Source organism: Sceloporus undulatus, chromosome 7, assembly GCF_019175285.1.
Source record: "Sceloporus undulatus isolate JIND9_A2432 ecotype Alabama chromosome 7, SceUnd_v1.1, whole genome shotgun sequence".
Lineage (NCBI taxonomy): Eukaryota > Metazoa > Chordata > Lepidosauria > Squamata > Phrynosomatidae > Sceloporus > Sceloporus undulatus.
In genome coordinates, this window is record NC_056528.1 from 42,758,366 (window position 1) to 42,778,389 (window position 20,024).

Consider the following 20,024-nt stretch of genomic DNA (forward strand, 5'->3'; position numbering starts at 1 on the left):
AGGAATCTCTAGGTCCTCCAGGGCAACTGTGTGGTCAACATCTGCCAGACACTGACCATAGAGTTGAGCTGGAGGAGCTACAAAGGCCTAGCAGGGTGTCCTCTCTAGGAATCTCTAGGTCCTCCAGGGCAACTGTGTGGTCAACATCTGCCAGACACTGACCATAGAGTTGAGCTGGAGGAGCTACAAAGGCCTAGTAGAGTGTCCTCTCTAGGAATAACCTCTAGGTCTTTCAGGGCGACTTTAAGTCAAAGTTGACCATAGAGTTGCGCTGGAGGACCTAGAGATTCCTAGAGAGGACGTATTAATCAAATCCGCAAATGTGCAGCTGCCAAACCCGGTTATCCCTCCAATGAGGACACAGCCCAGAAACAACCCAGCCTGATCCGACCGGGCTCCTACTTACCTCCTCGGCTCCGTGACTTGGGCCCCAAGGCGCGTATTAACGTGGCGGCCGAGCGGCAGCGGAACATTATGGCGACGGCTCCTTCTGAGGGCTCTCCGCCGGTGTCCCGCATGCGCATGCGCGTGTGCTCCTCCGGCCCCGGCCGCCGTGCGCAGTGCGCATGCGTGCCCCAACAGGCGCCGCTCTAGCCCCCCGTAATCCTCAAACTCTATCGTCGTCTTCCACCTTCTTTGGACTTCAGCTCCCAGAAGCCTTAGCCGTTGTAGCCAAAGGGCTGGGTTTCTGGGAGATGAAGTCCACTAAAGAAAAAATATACCCGGAAGGCCTGAGTTTGGGGGTGGCTTGCTCTACTGCTATGCGCTCCGTGAGGCGTGAGTCGGGAGGATGTGGCGGCGATGGTGCTGCTCTCGGCGGGCGGCCTCTGCGTGGCCTCCGTGGGGAAGCAGATGGGCCTCGTCCGGGAAGAAGAAGGAGGAGGCCCTCATCTCGACGCCCATCTTCTACGTCAACGGCCCGCCTCACATCGGGCACCTCTACTCCGCGCTCCTGGCCGACGCCCTCCACCGGCACCGGAGGCTCCTCAGCGGAGGAAGCGGAGGGGCCCTGGCCACCGGTCAGTGGGAGAGAGATAGGACGAGGGAGCGTAGAGGAGGATAGGAGGACGCTGGCCCAGAGGGAGCATTGCTGGCCGGGAAAGAGTCTCCTCTGTGTTTCTCTATGGGCAAATGTTCCCATAAAGCGTTCAAACTGCAGGGAAACTAGGCGGGACTCCCTCCTTGGAGCTCTTTAAGCAGAGGCTGGGTGGCCATCTGTGTTCCTGCATGGCAGAAGAATGAATGAAGGGGGCCGGACTGGATCAGGGCCCTTGCAGTCTCTCCCGATTCTGTGGCGCCGTGAGTGTGCCTTGCCCAAGGCCCAGGGAGGGTCTTCAGAGGGCTTTGCCTTTGCCTTCTTCCTCTGAGGCTGAGAGAGTGTGGCTCCTTGCCCAAGGTCTCCTCCCAGTGGGTTTCCGAGGCTGAGCCAGGATTCAAACCCCTGGCCCCCAGAGTTGCTCAAACCACTGCACCATGCTGCCTCTCTCTTTACCTGATCAAAGCCATTGACAAAGTAACCTTTGAGGGAAAATCCTAGCAAAACTCTGGCGCCTCATCAGACTACCGTTCCCAGAATTCCATAGCATTGAGCCAAGGCAGTTAAAGTGGCCTCGAACTGGATTATTTCTGCAGTGTGTTTTGGACCCATGGAATCCTATGATCCCCCTGTGAGCCTCATAGATAGCCAGGCAGTGTTTTCAGGCCAAATCGTCCTGCGTTTGCTCAGCCCACTGCTTCCACAGTTTTCAGGCCAAGTGAGAAATAACTTTCAAGGAAGGGACTGCTGAGGTTTTTAGGGTCAGTGTGAGATTCTTGTCTTCTAGGATTCTGTGGTCTTTAAGCAGAGGCTGGATGGCCGTCTGTCAGGGATGCTTTGACTTAGAGTTCCTGCATGGCAGAAGGGGGTTGGACTGGATCAGGGCCCTTCTTGGGTCTCTTCCAATTCTATGAAGTGCATGTGTGCAGAAGAAGGACAGGTTTTTGGGTGAGGCTGAGAAGAGGGAAGCATTTACAGGAAAGTGCCTGTTTCCTATTAATCCTGCTGTGCAGAAACAAAAGCGAAACTCTCAGGGCTTCGTAATAATGGATGTTGCCAAATGTGGAGACACATTCTTCGGATAGGAAAGTGGTGGCGACAAAATAGAGCAGTCTTCCCCAACCTGGCAATTTCTAGACGGGTCGTACTACAACACCCCTAATTCACCGCCAGAAATTATTATCTTCCATCATGCAGACAGAAGGACAGGAGTGTGGCTGTAATATCTATACCTGAATTGTTTCCTTTATATACGACTGATCATGGAGAGAAATCAGAAAGAGAGAATGGTGCCTTTGATTTGTTACATGATTATAATGGCAAGACTATTAAACGCAAAATATTGGAAGCAGAAGGAAATTCTGAATGTTAAAACTGGATGGAAAAGCAAATGGATCTTGGTACATCAGATAAATTGAACAATTTGTTAAAAGAAATCTCAATTCTATAATTCTCTGTAATCATAGAGAACTGGAGAAGAAAAAGAAAAGCCAGGAAAGAAACATTAATAACAGAGGGAAGCACAAATAGAAAAATGCATGAATTTGAAAAGTTAGAGAAAAGCAATTTAGTGAGAATAAGAAAGTCGGAGAGAAAAGAATTTGAAAGTATTCAAAGGTAGACGAAAGGGAGTCATTTTATTTGTGCAAATGTTTTATATGTAGCAATTTAGGATGTAATAGTAGATTAGTCTATATGATAAGTATGATAAGAATTGTTTTGTTTAGTGCTTTCTGTTTATGTGATGATGAAAAATTTTAATAAAACAGTTTAAAAAAAGAAAACTGGATTCAAGTGTATTTGAGAACCTGGCAGCCCTATATGGATTGTGTTATAAAAAGAAGATCAGGCAACAATATAATGATTACATTTGATGTTTAAATAGGAATTGTTTTCTATGGAATAGGAAAGCTTTTAAATATAAATGAAGTTAATTAGAAAGGAATGATTATAAGATTAATGTATTGACTGCATTCAGGCAAGTGCTGGAATTCATTGGGGTAAAATGGGGAGGAGAAGGGGGTGATGTTATGGTAGACATTCTTATTTGTTCATTTTGTTGCTGTTGTTGTGTGCCTTCAAGGCCTTTCCGACTTACGGAGACCCTAAGGAACACTTATCACAGGGTTTTCTTGGCAAGATTTATTCCAAGGGGGTTTGCCATTTGTTCATATTTGTTTGTTTCATTTTGGGTTTTTTATCTTCTGTTTCATTTTCATTGTTTCTGGTTTTTCGTGAGTATGACTATATAACTAATTGTATATTGGTGTTTTCGGTTATTCTTTTTTTGTAATTGAATAATCTATAAACACTATTTCTAAAATACTGAGTTTTCATGTTAGCTGTCATATTCTGTTGGTAGGGCAAGCTGTGAAAGTTGGTGTTACGGTGTATGTGTATATTTATGTCTATATACTGTATACATAGGAAAAACACTATTGTTAATGCTTTACACACTGAAAGAGTTGGTGTGTTTTATTGATTAGACTACCTTTAGACTAGGACTGGAGAAACCCAGATGTGATAGATCCCCTGCCCAGGCTGGTTCTGCAGTTCCAAACCCTTGGGCTCCATTCACTCAGCTTGCCCTGTTCCCCCTCAAGATCCCTCCCTGGATCATGTACTTGGTCTCAAAGCGACAACTATATGGTCCAGTGGATGTGTTCTTCTATGGGTTCATTGTGGTAAGTGTAACCAGACTCTGTCAAAACATAACAGAAACAGCCAGATACAGTAGTAAAAAAGAAGAAACAAGTAGAAGCTTACTAATACACAATTAGATCAAACATTAACCCATTGATGCACCCTATTCAGTTCTTCCTCAGACTAACTGATTTTCCCTATCTCGATGGAGCTTAACCAGCCCCAGGTCAGTCCCAGGCCATCCCAGGGCCAGGTGGGTGTTTACATGCCCACTCAGCACAGCACAACAGATTCACTGCCACCATATAGCCCTTGCCTTAATTTGTTCTTGCTGCTACAGAGAAGAACCCTGTTGCCACATCTGACATGAAAATGGGATGCCTGGCTGCATCCACGTTGCCTAGCGCTATGTTTCTATATCAGATACTGCAATGGGGGGTCTTCTCAGTAGCAAAAGTGGCAGAGGGAGATAAGAGGTGTGCAGGCCCATCTGGTCTGCCAGGGCTTACCATGGAGTTTCGGAGAAACAGCATGGCAAACAGCAGGTCATTTTGACCCTTTGCACCAGAATTGGACTGGGAGTGCCAGACTGGTGTCTAATCTCAGCCCAGGGGTATTGGCCTACGTCATCCTATTCAGATGTGGGGAACAGCTGGTGCAGACAGAGCCTATGTCATCTTTCCTCTATCTGCCTTCTGTCAGAGATTAATAAAACAATAAAATTAAATTGAAATTGAAAAAAGAAGACCAATCTTAAAGGTACTGCTACATTCCCCTTCCTCCTCTGTTCCTCCTTTTATCCTCTTTTTAAGGCTCAGTTTTTTATCCTCTCTCCTGCTTAGGTCCCCCTTCACAGCACTGGCTGGCACCAAGCAGGCTTGCCCTTCACATCAGGGTCAGATCCCCATTTTGTCATGAACCTCCCCCCCCCCAATAGTATATCACTTTTATTTCAGACTGGTCTACCTCACAGACTGGTTGCGAGGATGAAAATGGGGAGGAGGATCATGTATGCCAACTTGTGCTCTTGGAAGGAAAGGTGGTACTGTATGTGTAACAAATGAATACAAATATAAAAATTCTCCTGCTATTTCCATATTTCCTGGAAAGGGAATCCAGGTGCTTGGTGTTTTCTTCACACTGAAGGATGTCCCTGAATGTCTACTGCACTCCTGTTTCTTTACATAGGAACTGATGAACATGGTTTGAAGATCCAGTTGTCGGCTGCAGCAGCAGGCACTTCCCCTGAACGTTTCTGTGACTCCATATCAGCAGAGTTTCGGGAGCTCTTCAAACAGGCAGGCATTTCCTACACTGATTTCATCCGCACCACTGAACCAAGGCACACGCGAGCTGTGGAGCATTTCTGGACTACTCTACAGGAACGGGGCTGGCTGTACCAGGCTCAATATGAAGGCTGGTACTGTACACCCGAGGAAAGCTTTTTGGCTGCATCTCAGGTCACTGAACGTCCTGACTCTCAAGGCAACCTGCACACAGTTTCACTGGAGAGTGGCCACCAGGTACCAAGCTTTCCTAACTATATAATTTCCCTTCTAAAACCATATAATTTTCTACTGTCACTTTTCCTGGGTAAATCCCAGAGCTTGGTAAAGTTACACTTTTGGACATCTCCTACTGGATAAGCTGATTGAAGATTTCTCGGAATTATGGGTCCAAAACACACTTCAGATTGATGGAAGTTGCAGTTCAGCAACATTTAGAGGACCATGTCACCCACACCTAATTTAGTTAGTCATCCTTATGCATCCTTATATGTTCAGCCTCCAGGCAGACCTGGATTCTACCAAACAATTCTTTGGGTTGGTAGGAGTCCTGATTTTTACAGTAAATTGACTGTTATGACAAACTAGGCACACCAAGAGAATCACAACAGTAGAAGCAGCCTGTTAGTCTGTTAAACAGGTATTTGGTGGATTAGGAAGAGCCCGATCTTACTGGTAAATAGGGCACATGTAGACGATTTGCATCATGCATCCTTTTTTCCAATTGTCACAGCAGTGCAGGGAGGAATGGGGGTTAGGAGTGCATGAAACCACCTATGGAACATGTAGGTATAGTTACCAAGTTACCAAGATCCAATAAATATTGTCTACTGTACACTGAAAGAAGAGAAAAGCAAGGCAAGGAGTAAAGTTGTAACCATGTCTCTCTTGTGTCTTAGGTACATTGGACCAAGGAGGAGAACTACATGTTCAAACTGTCCAAGTTCCAAGAGCCGTTGCTGAAATGGCTTCAGGAGAACAAGGCAGCCATAACTCCCAAGCTCTTCTACCAGCAGGTTCTTCAGTGGCTGGAGCAGGACTTGCCCGACCTCTCCGTATCCCGTGACAGAAACCGACTTCAGTGGGGCATCCCTGTCCCTGGTGACTCAACACAAACCATCTACGTCTGGGTGGATGCACTTGTAAATTATCTAACTGTTGTTGGTTATCCTGATGCCCACCATGCCATATGGCCTGCTGCCTACCACATTGTGGGCAAAGATATCCTCAAGTTCCATGCCATCTATTGGCCTGCTCTGCTGATGGCAGCAGGGCTGGAGCCTCCAGAAAAGATCTTAGTGCACTCCCATTGGACTGTGCAAGGGCAGAAAATGTCCAAGAGCCTGGGCAATGTAGTGGACCCAGTGGCCTGCTTTCAGCAGTATTCAGTGGATGGTTTTAGATACTTCCTGCTGAGACAGGGTGTCCCTGAACATGACTGTGACTATTATGATGAGAAAGCCATCAACCTAGTCAATTCAGAGCTGGCAGATGCCTTGGGTGGGCTCCTTAACCGCTGCACAGCTCCCAGTCTGAACCCCAGTGGGACTTACCCAGGTTTTTCAGAAGTAAGTTTCCCTAGGGAAGCATATGCTCAAAATGGGAGAGGATCTGGCAGGGCCTTGGCAGAGGACTACATGCTAGTGTCATCAGTTAAAGACCTCCCTCTACAAGTCAACAACTCTTTTGAACGCTTCCAGATCTACAAAGCTTTGGAATCCATCATGGATTGTGTGAGACAGACAAATGGCTTCATGCAGAGGCATGCACCCTGGAAATTGCAATGTAAGGATCCTGAGCAGGAACTTTGGCGCGACACCATCCTCCACATTGTTCTGGAATGTCTTCGGGTTTATGGGATCCTCCTACAACCAGTGATCCCAACTATTGCTGATAAACTCTTGTCAAGGTTGGGTGTTAGATCCACAGAGAGGTCTTTCAAGAACCTGAATTTTCTTTCTCGCTACCATGGTGAAAAATCTCCTTTTGAAGGGAGAAGACTTGGGCCTGATTCTGGGCTCCTGTTTCCTAGGTTAGAGAAAGCCAAAAACAGAAGCTGTGGGGATACTTAAATATTTTTTATGGCAATCAGACTGAGTAAAATGTTTGAGGTGGCGATGTGGGGACTTTTGTTCCCGAGAGCATATGTTTTATGCTTTTTGAAGTATAACATTCAGCAGCTTATCTTATGCTGAATTTTTGACAAATGGGCACTGACACTTTGTGTGTCTGTGTCTGTGTGCACTTTTGCCAATTTAATTCACATGAGTGCTCTGTATAAACTAACTGTTCTAAATGCTTGAACAGAAAGCCATCCTGGATGGTTGGAACACATTCTTTAGTAGCCCCACTGAATTTAAGAACTCCTGTTAAGGTATGTCTCTTAAGACACTATGAAAAATCCTGCTCTGAGCTTGCTCTACATTTTGATGCCTTAGCTCCACAGAACATAAGAAGAGCTGTGTTGGATCAGACCTAAGGTCCTGCTAGTCTGCTAAGTTCCCAGAATTGCCATCCCGATACCCACAATCAAGACACAAGCACAATAGCATCATGTTCCCTAGCAACTGGGATGACTTGACCATGTTGAAACACATGAATTCATTTATGATTTTTCTTCTGTCTTTTTGCAGTTGTGGAGTTGGGCTGATCCAAAATAGAGAGGGAAAGCTAAAGCTACTTCCCTTTTGTTACAAGCTTGACAAATATATTCTCCCATGGTCTACATAGCTGCTGTTGGACTTGAAAGGGAAGCTACCAAAAACGGCTTCCTTCACTAACCAAACACATAGCGGGGGGGAGGTGTGGGATTTTGTTGATAATGCTGCACAGAGTAAGGAACTGGGAAAACCTCTGCTCACTGATTGCTATGTAACAAAAACCAGGAAGTACAACAAAATCCATGTGCATTCATTCGTTTATCATCTCATCCAGTTTAGCTGACAGATTTGCCAAAAGGGGGGTTAATTTGCCTAAGTGTGTCGGACTACTGTGATCCATTCACCAACCGAACTTGGGAAAGGTGGTTTTTTTAATGTTTGTTTGTTTCCTATAACTCCGAGAAAACTCCAGCCAGCAAAGATAGTTATAGCTGGAAGTGGAAGTAAAAACAAGTGTTTTTGTAAGTTCTACTTCTGATGACCTGGTCAAGATAGTGGTATCTTCTTGCTTTTCTTTGTCTGGGTGTATGTGGGGGGATATGATATCATGGCTGAAATCAAAAGGAGAGCAGAAGTGAAATAGGAACATGTGGTGATTCTTTCTTTGCTGCAACAAGTATAGATGACCAGGTAAAATGGCGGCCCTTTTCCTTATTTTCTGTATACAGGTAACTACATCACAGGATGCCATATATACTTAGGCAAACGTCTTCATTCTTGTGTTAATAACTAGATTGAACCTGTCTACTAATAAGGATCCCTTCACATGGATAAGGCTTATAAAAGTTACTTTTTTTGGACTATGACTCTCAGAAACCCACAGCTGGCATCAGTCTGGTAGTCTAAAAAGAGTACATTTTCAGTGGTCTGTCCATAGGGCTAAGTGCCAAAGACTTCCTCAGGTTGCAGCATAACCCATATAGAATCTTAGAATCGGTAGCTTTTTAGTTGGACAATCATCTGTAGAAAACAAGACTCTTGTAGCACATTAGGATCATGCAGTTCTAACATTTTCTCACATACATTTTCATTAACTGTAATCTCTCAGGTGAATATGTGATAACTCATGTTTGGATTGCTTTTATATTAAAGGTCTTCCTCTGGTATTTAAACCACAATGGCTCATTCTTCTAACGCAAGGGACCACTTGAAGATCCTGACACGCATCAAGTGATCAAATGTGCATGTCTGGCTCTGCCCCAGTTTTTGGGTTACACCACTCCTTAATTCCCTGTGGCTAAGTCTTTAAAAAGTGGCATTCCCGGTATTAATAGCTTAATTTCTTGAATGCCTCTGAAGAGGAAGGAAAGTATTAGGAAACTACATGTAGAATGGTTTACTCTGGATGCCTTCAAATTGCCAAGATGTGAGTGGCTGCAGCAACAAGTCTATTGCTTTCTTACTGGACTATGAAATGTCACTTCTTCGTGTGCACATTCAATTTATGGGTGCTATAAAAGTCTCTTTTCAGCAGCCAATTGAGGAAACTAGAGGAATGAAACAGTTTTAAATTTAGTAGCAATGGAGCACTAGAACTGATCATGAGACCAATGAATTGTAGCCAATTCAATTGGTAATGGTGGCGAATGTAATTGGAACCATCAGTGTGCAAGACAATGGCAGTCCAGTCCTAACCATATTTATCCATTCCTTTAAATAGGACCTGCTTAAAGCTTGTCTAGGACTGCAGCCCCAAAAGCTGGAACTGCATCATCCTTGCAGCAAAAAGGAACTAGAACTGGAAAGAACAGTCATGGCAGAGAGAAAGAGGAGGAGAAAGAACCAGCACAAAGAACAGAAAGTGACAAAAAGTTGCGCTTTTCTCAGGTATCATCTGCAAAATAAATGATACATTGTAGCATGTAAAATATTAAAAACTGGGAATGCTACAATTCCAGTTAGGGACTGTAGCTAAAAATCCAGTTAAAGGATGTAGGGCAGTGTTTCTTTGCCAATGAGACAAAAGGAGAAGTACCATATTTACTCAACTATAAGTTGACCTCATGTATAAGTCAAGGGTAGGTTTGGGGGTGAAAATTATGGATTTTGATATGACCCATGGATAAGTCGAAGGTAAAACTTAGGTTCGTGTAACAAAGGATCTAAAGGATGAAGCAAAGGAAAACAATGCCAAAGAATGTACAAAATCCCAGCAGGCATCGCTGTTTCTGCTCACACTAAACCCTGAATGGACGAGAGAGTAGAGGAGGGTCAGTGCTTCCAGGACGGATGATATTCTTGCCTTTCACCAGGGGATGGTTCCTTTTTTAACAAGAGTTAAAGTACAGAACTTACATTGAACCATGGATAAGTTGACTCAGGTTTTTTGGGCCAACTTTTTGACCAAAACTTCTAGACTTATACATGAGTATATTGAGTCACTTCTGAGGTCCTGCCTATCTCTTTGCTGCCACCAAGTCTTTGGGCTTTCCCATAGCCCCATCTTTGCCGCCCATGCCAGGACATCCTCTGTGGCCACTGAGCCTGGGGACCTTCTAGATGCCCTTGTCAATGCCGATCAAGACCTGGGGAGGATGCTAGGTTGAGTGGAGCTGAGCCTCTAGCTGGTATTGAACACAGGGTCTTGTGGTTTGTGAGCCAGTGGCTACAATACAGGCATTGCCACTAGGGCTCCTGGTGCATTTTGCTTGGCCCAATAAAGGTATCATTGATTGGATGCTCTTCCAATAGGTATGTTCTTGCCGCTGCCTGGGCTCGAACTGGCGACCTTGTGGCTGCAGTACCGGCGCTGACCCGCTGCGCCACTCAGGCATCTCTCGTCCTCCTGCTGCTGCTGATGCTGCAGCTCCTCCTCGCGGGCGCCGCTCAGCCAATGGGGGCGAGGCTGGAGGGCGGTGGCTCCGGCGAAAGGGGCAGCAGCAGCAGCAGCAGAGGCAGCAGAGCAGAGCATCCTCCTCCTCCTGGCCGCTGCTCGCAATGGACTGAGTCCCGGCCGGGGGCCATGGAGCTGGAGGCCTCGCTGGAGCAGTCGGTGCAGACGCGGATCTTCAAGATCATCGTCATCGGCGACTCCAACGTGGGCAAGACCTGCCTGACGCTCCGCTTCTGCGGGGGAGCCTTCCCGGCCAGCACCGAGGCCACCATCGGAGTGGACTTCAGGGAGAAGGCGGTCGAGATCGAAGGCGAGCACATCAAGGCAAGGCGGCAGCAGGGAGGAGGGCCCTCCCTTGCATCCCAGGCATACATAGCCCGGTTTGACACCGCTTTCACTGCCATGCTCTGGGATTCTGGGTATGGCCATTGGATGCTCCCAGAATTCCGGAGCAGTCATGTATGCCTGCGGAATCACCCTCCCTCTCCAGGCCCCATTGACTACAATTAATTAAAAATGGTGTCCTTTTGATAAAAGTGACCAAATCAAGCTTTGCTTGTTGGGATTTATAGAATAGACCCTTGGTATCCCCTAGGGCTTGGTTCCAGGATCCCCTCTTTGGATGCTCAAGTCCCATTAAGTACAAGGAAATGGCTTCCCTCTATATAAAAGGGCAAAAGCAAGCCTTGCTTGTTGGGATTTATAGACTAGGCCCTTGGTGCCCACTAGGGTTTCCAGGATTTCCCCCTTTGGATAGCAAAATGCATGGATGTTCGAGTCCCATTAACTACAGTGGCAGAAGGAAATGGTGTCCCATTTAGAAAAATGGCCAAATCAAGGTTTGCTTGTTGGGACGACTAGGGCTGGGTTCCAGGATCCCCTCTTTGGATACCAAAATGTATGTATCCTCAAGTCCCATTAACTACTGGAAAATGGCTTCCTGTCTATAAAAGGACAAAAGCAAGCTTTACTTGTTGGGATTTATAGACTAGGCCCTTGGTGCCCCCTGGTTCCAGGATTCCCCCCTTTGGATACCAAAATCCTGCATCCAGGATGCAAATTCCCCTCTTCAAAAGCCCAGCTGGTGTTGGCCCTCGGTTCCCATCATCCCCAGTGCTGGCTCCAGCATCATCTTGGCAGATGGCAGCCCAGCATCCTCTTCAGAGAGGAGCCACCCGATCCTCTCTCCTTCCTTCCTTCCTTAAGCCTCCATTGCAATGCATGGCCTCCACCTGCAGCCTGGCCTTTTTGGTGTATCTGGAAGAAGGGCTTTGTCTGGAGTGCAGCAGATTGAGGATGGGAGGTTGCAGAGACCAAGAAGGGAGGCTGGAAGAGAGGGTCTTCCATTGTGAAGGAGGGATGGGGAAAGTCTGGTTTGGCCTTAAAGAAAACCCCTATAAGAACCCCATCTTACAAGTACTCAAGGCTGGGAGCAGCAGCCACAGCCGCAGCAACAATTCATTTCTTAAATAGCTGGACAGTCTCTGACCATAAAGGTACCCTTGTGAAGATAAAATGTGTAGTTTTGCAATGATAATGTGTATTGTTATTTTATTTTACCAAAGAGGATACCAAGCGGGTGCTTGGTATCCTCTGAGACTTGGTTCAGGGACCCCCCCATAGATACCAAAATCCGCAGATGTTCAAGTCCCATTAACTACAGTGGCAAAGTAAAATGACATCCCTTATATAAAATGGAAAAACCAAGGTTTGTAGGCCCTTGGTATCCACTAGGGTTTGGTTCCAGGACCCTCCATAGATACCAAAATCCATGGCATAGTAAATTGGTGTCCCAATACAAAATGGCAAAATCAAGCTGTGCTTGTTGGGATTTATACACTGGGCCCTTGGTGTCTGCTGAGGTTTGGTTCCAGGACCCACCCACCCACCCCGACCCCAATACTGTATATACCAATATCTCAAGTCCCATTGCTCTCAATGGGACATCTCAAGTCCCATATACCAATGCTCAAGTTCCATTAAATACCAGAAAATGGCTTCCCCTATATAAAATGGCAAAATCAAGGTTTGCTTTTGGAAATTAATATTTTCAAGTCGAGGACCCTTGAATCTGCGGATAAAAAGAACCCATGCATATGGAGGGCTGACTGTTGTTTTTGCTCCAAAACACACTGCAGAAATAATCCAGTTTGGGACTACTTTATCTGCCCTGGTTCAGTGCTGGGAAATCCTGGGAACTGTAGTTTATTGTGGCACCAGAGCTCTCTTACAAAGGCTAAATGTCTCACAAAACTATAGTTCCCAGGCTTCCTTAGCACTGAGCCAGGGCAGCTAAAGTGGTCTCAAACTGGATTATTTCTGCAGTGTGTTTTAGACCACAATTTCAGTAATCCCAAGATTTGCCCCCGCTGGCTGTGTTGGACTATAGCTCCTATGATCCGGAGCCAGATTAGATGGCTGGGCATGATAACTATTTCAACATGGCAAGAGGGCACAGGGCTGGGGAAAGCTGCTCTTATTCTTGTATTTTAGCAGTCCTATAGATGGTAAACTCATTCTGTAAAGATGTTTTGTATGTACAGTACATGGAAACACAGAGGACCCATTTCTAAAATGAGAACTGCTCTGGACTCCAGTGTGGCTGGAACTCCAGTATAGTCAGCCCTCCGTATGCATGGTCTTTTTAGCCACAGATTCAAGCGTCCACAGTTTGGAAATATTTTCAATATATGTAAATTCCAAAAAAGCAAATCTTGATTTTGCCATTTTATATAATTTTCCTATGCAATTGTATTTAATGGGACTTGAACATCCACAGATTTTGGTATCCACGGGGGATCTTGGAACCAAACCCCAGAGGATACCAAGGGCCCACTGTATTTTAGAACTATTTTGTGTGCTGCCAGCCCCTTCCCTGCCTATAATCCCTGATGTGTGGAAGCCAATTCATGTACTCCAATAGGAAGGACAAATGGTACTGGTGCATGGATGTGTTGCACTGAAATTGCTTGGTTACTCAGCATTTGATGACTTGCAAGTGGTCCACACCTCGCCACCACGTCTGGGAGATGTAGCACTTAAGAGAAAGCTCTGTGTGTATGGTTACATCTGTGATGCTGCATTCACCCAGAGAGAAGTTGTTGCGGTGCTGTGATCAAATGAACGCACACAGGTGAAACAGCCCCAGAGTCTATATTATGCTTAGATGGGTTCTTTCCTTGAAGAGTACGGTAGTTCATATATTCTGCTGAGCAAAGGTCTGGTGAAAATAGGAAAGAAAAGGAAAGGAAATCACAGAAGGACCATCAGAGATAATAGGAAGACCAAGATTTCAGATTCTTAGGATGGCCTCATGCTCCTCTTCGTATGGTTACGCAAAGGACTAGGTACATTGTGTGTTTTGGTCTGGATTTTTTTATTATTTATTATTATTATTATTATTATTATTGGTTTACTTTGAGTACTGTGGGCCCTTGGTATCCATTGGGGTTTGGTTTCATGACCCTCTGTGGATAACAAAAAAGTGGATGTTCAAGTGATGTGCGTCAACAACTCTGAGATATTGCTAAGAGTTGGTTTGGTGAAGAAAAGACATAGGAATGAAGAATAATTGAATAGATACCATATTGTCAGACCAACTTTTGCAGAGGCCTTCCGGTTCTTATGTTTGGGGAAACTACTCTTCAACCTTTTCAGAGCCAGGGCCAAAATGACACTCTCAGTTCCAGAGCTTTCAAACATAACTTTTAGACTACAACTGTCAGAATTCTCCAGCCAACATCACGATGTTGGTTGAGGGATGCTGAGAGTTGTAATTTAAAAAAAAAACTTCCTAAGCTCTTCTTGAGGCATAAGTGCCTGCTTCACTTCTTTCTTCTTCTTTTTTCCCTCTGGTTATCCATCTCTCACAACAACCCTGTGAGGTAGGGCAGGCTGAGAGAAAATACCTGGCTCAAGTTTTACAGCTCAGAGGCGACTGGAGTCTGGAGTTCACAGTTCAGCAGTCTCACAACTCTTAACACACTGGCAAATATTCCTAAAAAGATTAAAACAAACATGCAATACTGCACGTTTCTTTACTTGCTTTCTGGGGATTAAAAAATGAAACACTTTATTATTATTATTAGTATTAGTATTAGTATTTATACCCCGCTCTTCAGCCAAAAGGCTATCAGAGCGGCTTACATTTTTTAAAATTAGACATTTCCCTGCCCTTTATTTTTCTTCTCACGTGCAAAAACTAAGATTCCCCAGTACAGTATTGTTAGCAGTTCCCGCAGGTCAGACGGAAGTGTTTTCCTCTGCAGCTCAAAATGTTAGATGAAAACAGACTACATTTGTGCCAGAGATTCTCTGGGCCTCTTATGGGCTGAGCTATATGTGCTGGAAAAAAGAGGGGAAGAGTGGGCTGTACTACTGTGGGCAAAAGAGCATGGAATCACTTTGTAAAATCCAGAAAGCCAAGCATCTGGCAAAAACTGAACTGCTTTTCCTCATGCTCATTTTTTAAAACAGATTACAGATGTGTGTGTTTGGAGAATTTTCAAATGTGCTCCGCATGGAAACAGCATTCTGTCACTTACCTGCTACTCTTCCTTTCACACACTTGTACATGCACACCTCTGCCTTCAAAAGACAAAAGATGGTTTGTGGCCTTGGAGGCTTCTAAGCCAAGAGTACAAAGGCCAGCATGAGCAAATGATCACAAACTGAAGAGTATAGATTAGATTAAGGGAGTGCCAACCAAAGTTTGCTTACTAAGAATGTTGCTTAAGAGATAGTCTCTCATTTTTTTGGTTCTCTTTCCCTGATTTGGAACAGGGTTGATGCTACCCTATATTGCGTCACTGGAGGATGACTATAAAGTCCTGTGTTCAAATCCTTATCTCAGTCCCTCTCTCTGTTGCAACAGGGCTGTGCTTAGGATAAAATATAGGGAGAAGAGTATAACAAAGTTTTTGAAGGAAAGATAGGCTGTAATGGACCATCAAAGGCTGCTGATATCTGCCCTTAGTTCCTCCTCATTTGATGACTGAATCTAAGAGCTGCTATTTAACATTTCTTACAATGGCTTTGTGAGACACTATACCAGGGACAAGATATAGCCATGTTAGTCTGTAGAATCAGTATATAGAGAGACCTGGTAGCACCTTCCAGATTAACTAAAAGAAAGAAGTTGGCAGCATGAGCTTTCATAGACTTCAGTCTACTCCAAATGCATCTGAGGAAGTAGACTTAAGTATATGAAAGCTCATGCTGCCAACTTCTTTCAGTTAGTCTCAAAGGAGCTATGAGATCTGTCTACACACTGTCCCCCTTAGCTAAACCAACATCTGGGAACCCATTTTGTAGGGATAGGCCAAGATCTAGAACTAGCCCTGCATCAATATAATACTAAACGGTCTGTTTGATCTGTAAGCTCATTGGGAATTCTGCCTTTGCATTACAGGTGCAGGTCTGGGACACAGCAGGCCAGGAGCGGTTCCGGAAGAGCATGGTGGAGCACTACTACCGCAATGTACATGCAGTAGTCTTCGTCTATGATGTCACCAAGATGGCGTCTTTCCTCAACCTCAAAACCTGGATTGAGGAGTGCAATGGCCACGCAGTCCCTGCCCTCGTCCCAAAGGTGCTTGTGGGAAACAAGTGTGACTTACGGGACCAGATTCAAGTGCCATCTGGCATGGCCCTGAAGTTTGCTGATGCTCACAACATGCTTTTATTTGAAACCTCTGCCAAGGACCCCAAAGAGAGTCAGAACGTGGAATCTATTTTCATGTGTCTAGCTTGTCGGCTGAAGGCCCAGAAGTCTCTGCTTTATCGGGACATGGAAAGGCAGCAGGGGAGGAGGCAGAAAGCATTGCTCACGCCTGAGGCTAGTAGCAAAAACACCTGCCCCTGCTGAACTACTACATTTGCAATTCCTGCCTGTTTGAGAGGGGTGTGCAGGGGAAGGTGGTGCTGTGCCTCAAAAAACTGAAACAGAGACCTGCTTGTCTCAATCTAAGTTAATGTTAAATTAATAATAAAATTTGTAAGGCTCATTATGGGTTTGGGTATGGAATTATCTCCACATGTCTGCAATCTGGGGAAAAAGGCCTACCCATGAACAGTAACTTGGTTTAATGTTCTAAACTGTTTAGTCCCCCCCCCCCCCACAATGCTTAACCACAATGCTGAATACTTCACAAAGTAAAGCCCACAAAGGATCCCTGTTGTAACACTGGGCCTTTAAAAAGGGAGTGGGAGCATTCAGTGCATTAGTGAAACTGGTGGATGTTATTATCATAAGAATATGAATTTGCCCCATAGGATAATGTAGAATAAAAGGAGAAGACCTGAAATATTGTTTATGTTTGAAAAGATTTGAGAGTGGGGAGACAGATGGGTTTGATGAGTCTAGACAAAAAAATGTGTGTGTGTGTTCACCTCCTTGAATGCTGGTAGATAAGTATCACGTGGGTTTGTTGGTGAGTAGTCCTGATTTGCCATAGCACATAACAGATAAATGTAGGCCAGGCTCTACTGTTAGGTCTGGGTTATTTCATGGAATCGTGGAACTGGAAGAAATTTCAAGGACCTTACAGTCCTCTGCCAGTACAGTGGACTGAAACATCCTTGAAACCCAACCTTTGCTTTAAAACCTCCAGTGAATGAGTGTCCATCTCCATCCCAGGCACTAGATTCCATCTGATACTACCATCCCAAACTTGCACTGCCCATTTTGTGGTGCCTGTGTAGGGGTTATATGTTGTACCATCTTGCACACTCACATACATTTTAATGGGTCAAGTATCCTCACTTGGCATGTATTTATGTATGGTGATGCACACACAGGTATGTACCGGTAAGTACTGCAAACCAAGGGGCAAAAAGAATGGTTTATAACAGAGTTGTGGAAAGCTTAAGATAGACAAAGTAATAATTCACAATAGTAGTTAATGGCCAAAACACACTGAAGAAATAATCCAGTTTGAGACTGCTTTAACTGCCCTGTCTCAGTGCTAAAGAATTCTAGGAATTGTAGTTTTGTGAGACATTTAACCTTCTCTATCAGAGAGCTCTAGTGCCACAATAAATTGCAATTCCCAGGATTCCCTAGCACTTGAACCAGGGCAGTTAAAGCAGTCTCAAACTGGATTATTTCTGCAGTGTGCTTTGGACCAGAAATGTGGATATGATGAAATGGGCCCTATTACACAAAAGCTTCTTCTAATGTGACTTGTTAAGGTTGCACAAGATGTTTTGCTATGTTTGCTTTAAGAGGGCAATATGGGAATCCCTCTATATATTGCTTCCTACAAACCAGTGGAGCATAGTGGGAACTGCTGTATGAAATTGGTTCTCACGTTGCTCCAACAATGTGATTCTGTCCATAGAAGATGCACAGCTAGCATGCAAAAGAAACACTGGGAATGGGCTGTTTCTACTAGAGAGCCTCTCGGGACTAGAATCAAATACCCTAATGTTGTTTTTTCCAAAGAGAGAGGTAAAAGCTGAAATGTAGAGATGGGAAAACAAAATCATTACAGTGTGAGTATCACTGGCAGAGTGAAGCACCATAGAGCAGGTTGGGAGGAAAACACCTCAAATCACAAAGATGCACTTCAGAGGGGGGGATTGCTGCCATTGAAGAGACCTTAGTGACTCAGCTCAACAGACACCATGTCATTGCCTTCCAAAAAAAGTAATCCTCTGTCTCTTTGTGAAGAGCTCTCTGCTTTTCTCGCCTCTGCTGGCTACAGATGTCAATGCACCAACATGGTGCGTGCTTCCAGACAAATTGCCCTGTCTTGTTGATAGAATTTTACACCAGGGTTGAGATGCCACTGTTGTCCATTTGTAGTGCTGCTTCTGTGTTTTTCCACTGCTGCTGCTCTCTCTCTTTTTAAAAAATATTAAAATCGGTCAAAGAGGTAACAACAGAATAGTTGTACAATGTCCTTTGATTTCTAGTACTAGGAGCTGCTCCTTTTGGAAACATTTGGTGTCACCAGGTAGTATTTTTTTCTCTGTAAGACAACTGCAGTGCATTGCAGATGTTGTAACAAAGTGCTGCCATAATTCTTCCCCCTTTGCTTTTCTGACAAGGGGTGCAGGGAGTTGCAGTCCAAGAATATCTAGAGAGCCATGTGTTCCCTAACCCTGATATGAAAATATGGTTTGATGATGACCTATCATTAACTGGAGGGACTAGATAATGTATTTTATCTGGGCTGTGCCAGCCTAGCCAAAGGACATTTATATATCCTTTTTAAATCGATCCAGTGTTTAAAGTCATTAAGCATTTAAAATCATTAAGCAAATTGCTTAAATTTTCAAAATTAACTTGTTTAATATACTCCAGGTATTTCCTGGATTATCAGATGTTTGGGTATCTCCATCTATCTGACCTAATATGGCTGCTCCCCTCAAACTTTGCCCATATTTTGAATGAGGCGGGGAATTTTCACACCAAATCAAGACAGAAAGTGGAATTTTGAACTTGAGTAGATGCTCAATCCTGTCTGGAAGGAGAAAGTAGTTTGTGATTATTCAAGGACTGCTGTCAGGGCAGTTTATAGAGAGTGAGTTTCTCCCTTTGTGCGCTTGTCCAGACTGTGAAAAATGAGTGATACTCCCGTGCAAAAATAGCTGGCCCTGGGTCCCATTCACAATATAAAATTATAGTGCTATTATTCCATTGCCATGATTCCCATCCTATGGAAGTCTGGGTTTTGTAGTCTGATGAATCACTAGAGATTCTGGCTGAGAATTCTGAATGCTGTGTGCCTTTAAGTCATTTCCAATGTATGACAATCCTAAAGCAAACCTATCATGAGGTTTTCTTGGCAACATTTATTCAGGTTCGCTTTGCCTCTCAGCCTCTGAGGTTGAAAGAGTGTGATCTGGCTTTAGCTAAGTATGGATTTGGACCCTCTTCTCCCAGGGACTACTTCTAGTCCAGCAACCAAACATCATGGTGGCTCTTTAAGACATTTACATCCCCCTCCCTAAACTGCAGATCCCAGAAATCCATAGAAAGGAACCATGGCACTTAAAAGTTGAATAAGAGTGCTATGCACACTGCAAATCAGAAGGGAGCATTTTCCCCAGCCAGAAATAGGGACCCTTCTCTGCTTTTAACATTTATGCTTAAGTAATAGGTATGTTATTTGGCATAAACATTTGTAGACTGCAGCCCACTTCATCAAGAGTATGGAATGCTGCCTCAGGTGCCAAATTATTATACAATGGTTTAGATGGAAGGAGGTTATAAATAATACAGCGGGGGATACATACTGTGACCCCAAAAAACTCTATCAACCTATCCACAGGTCAATGTAAGTACTGTACTTTAACTCTTATTTAAAAAGAAACCATCCCCTGGTGAAAGGCAAGAGTGTAAACTGCCCTGGAAGTACTGATCCCCCTCCTTTCTTTCTTTCTTTCTTTCTTTCTTTCTTTCTTTCTTTTCTTTCTTTCTTTCTTCCATCCATCCATCCGCTTGTCCTTACATTAAAGCTGGTCATTAAGACCACTATTCAGGTAAAGATCAGGTTTGCATACCTTGCATTTTAGTTCCCTCTCATGATGCAATCAGTAGTCCAGGAAAATGAAATGCA

The 20,024-nt window shown here is 44.4% G+C and overlaps 3 protein-coding genes across 5 annotated transcripts in view; 2 read left to right on the forward strand and 1 right to left on the reverse strand.

The window, feature by feature from the left end:
* Positions 1-559, reverse strand: part of AIFM1 (apoptosis inducing factor mitochondria associated 1) — a 21,568-nt gene extending 21,009 nt beyond the window's left edge. For 2 of the 3 annotated variants that reach the window (XR_006104946.1, XM_042478393.1), the window contains exon 1: positions 407-559. Coding sequence is in view for 2 of the 3 variants with exons in the window: in XM_042478393.1 (XP_042334327.1) it covers positions 407-524 (118 nt within the window). In the remaining variant the exon portion in view is untranslated. The remainder of the gene's footprint in view (positions 1-406) is intronic. The other variant, XM_042478395.1, reaches the window with a different exon arrangement.
* A 176-nt stretch (positions 560-735) lies between these two features.
* MARS2 (methionyl-tRNA synthetase 2, mitochondrial) lies at positions 736-8,737 on the forward strand. The gene is made up of 3 exons (XM_042478396.1): positions 736-1,019; positions 4,868-5,202; positions 5,865-8,737. Exons 1-3 carry the CDS (start codon positions 791-793, stop codon positions 7,035-7,037), a joined length of 1,737 nt encoding a protein of 578 aa, XP_042334330.1. The 5' UTR covers positions 736-790; the 3' UTR covers positions 7,038-8,737.
* A 527-nt stretch (positions 8,738-9,264) lies between these two features.
* Positions 9,265-18,334, forward strand: RAB33A (RAB33A, member RAS oncogene family). Its single transcript, XM_042480287.1, has 3 exons — positions 9,265-9,452; positions 10,317-10,782; positions 15,869-18,334. Exons 1-3 carry the CDS (start codon positions 9,379-9,381, stop codon positions 16,322-16,324), a joined length of 996 nt encoding a protein of 331 aa, XP_042336221.1. The 5' UTR covers positions 9,265-9,378; the 3' UTR covers positions 16,325-18,334.
* The last annotated feature ends 1,690 nt before the right edge of the window (positions 18,335-20,024 follow it).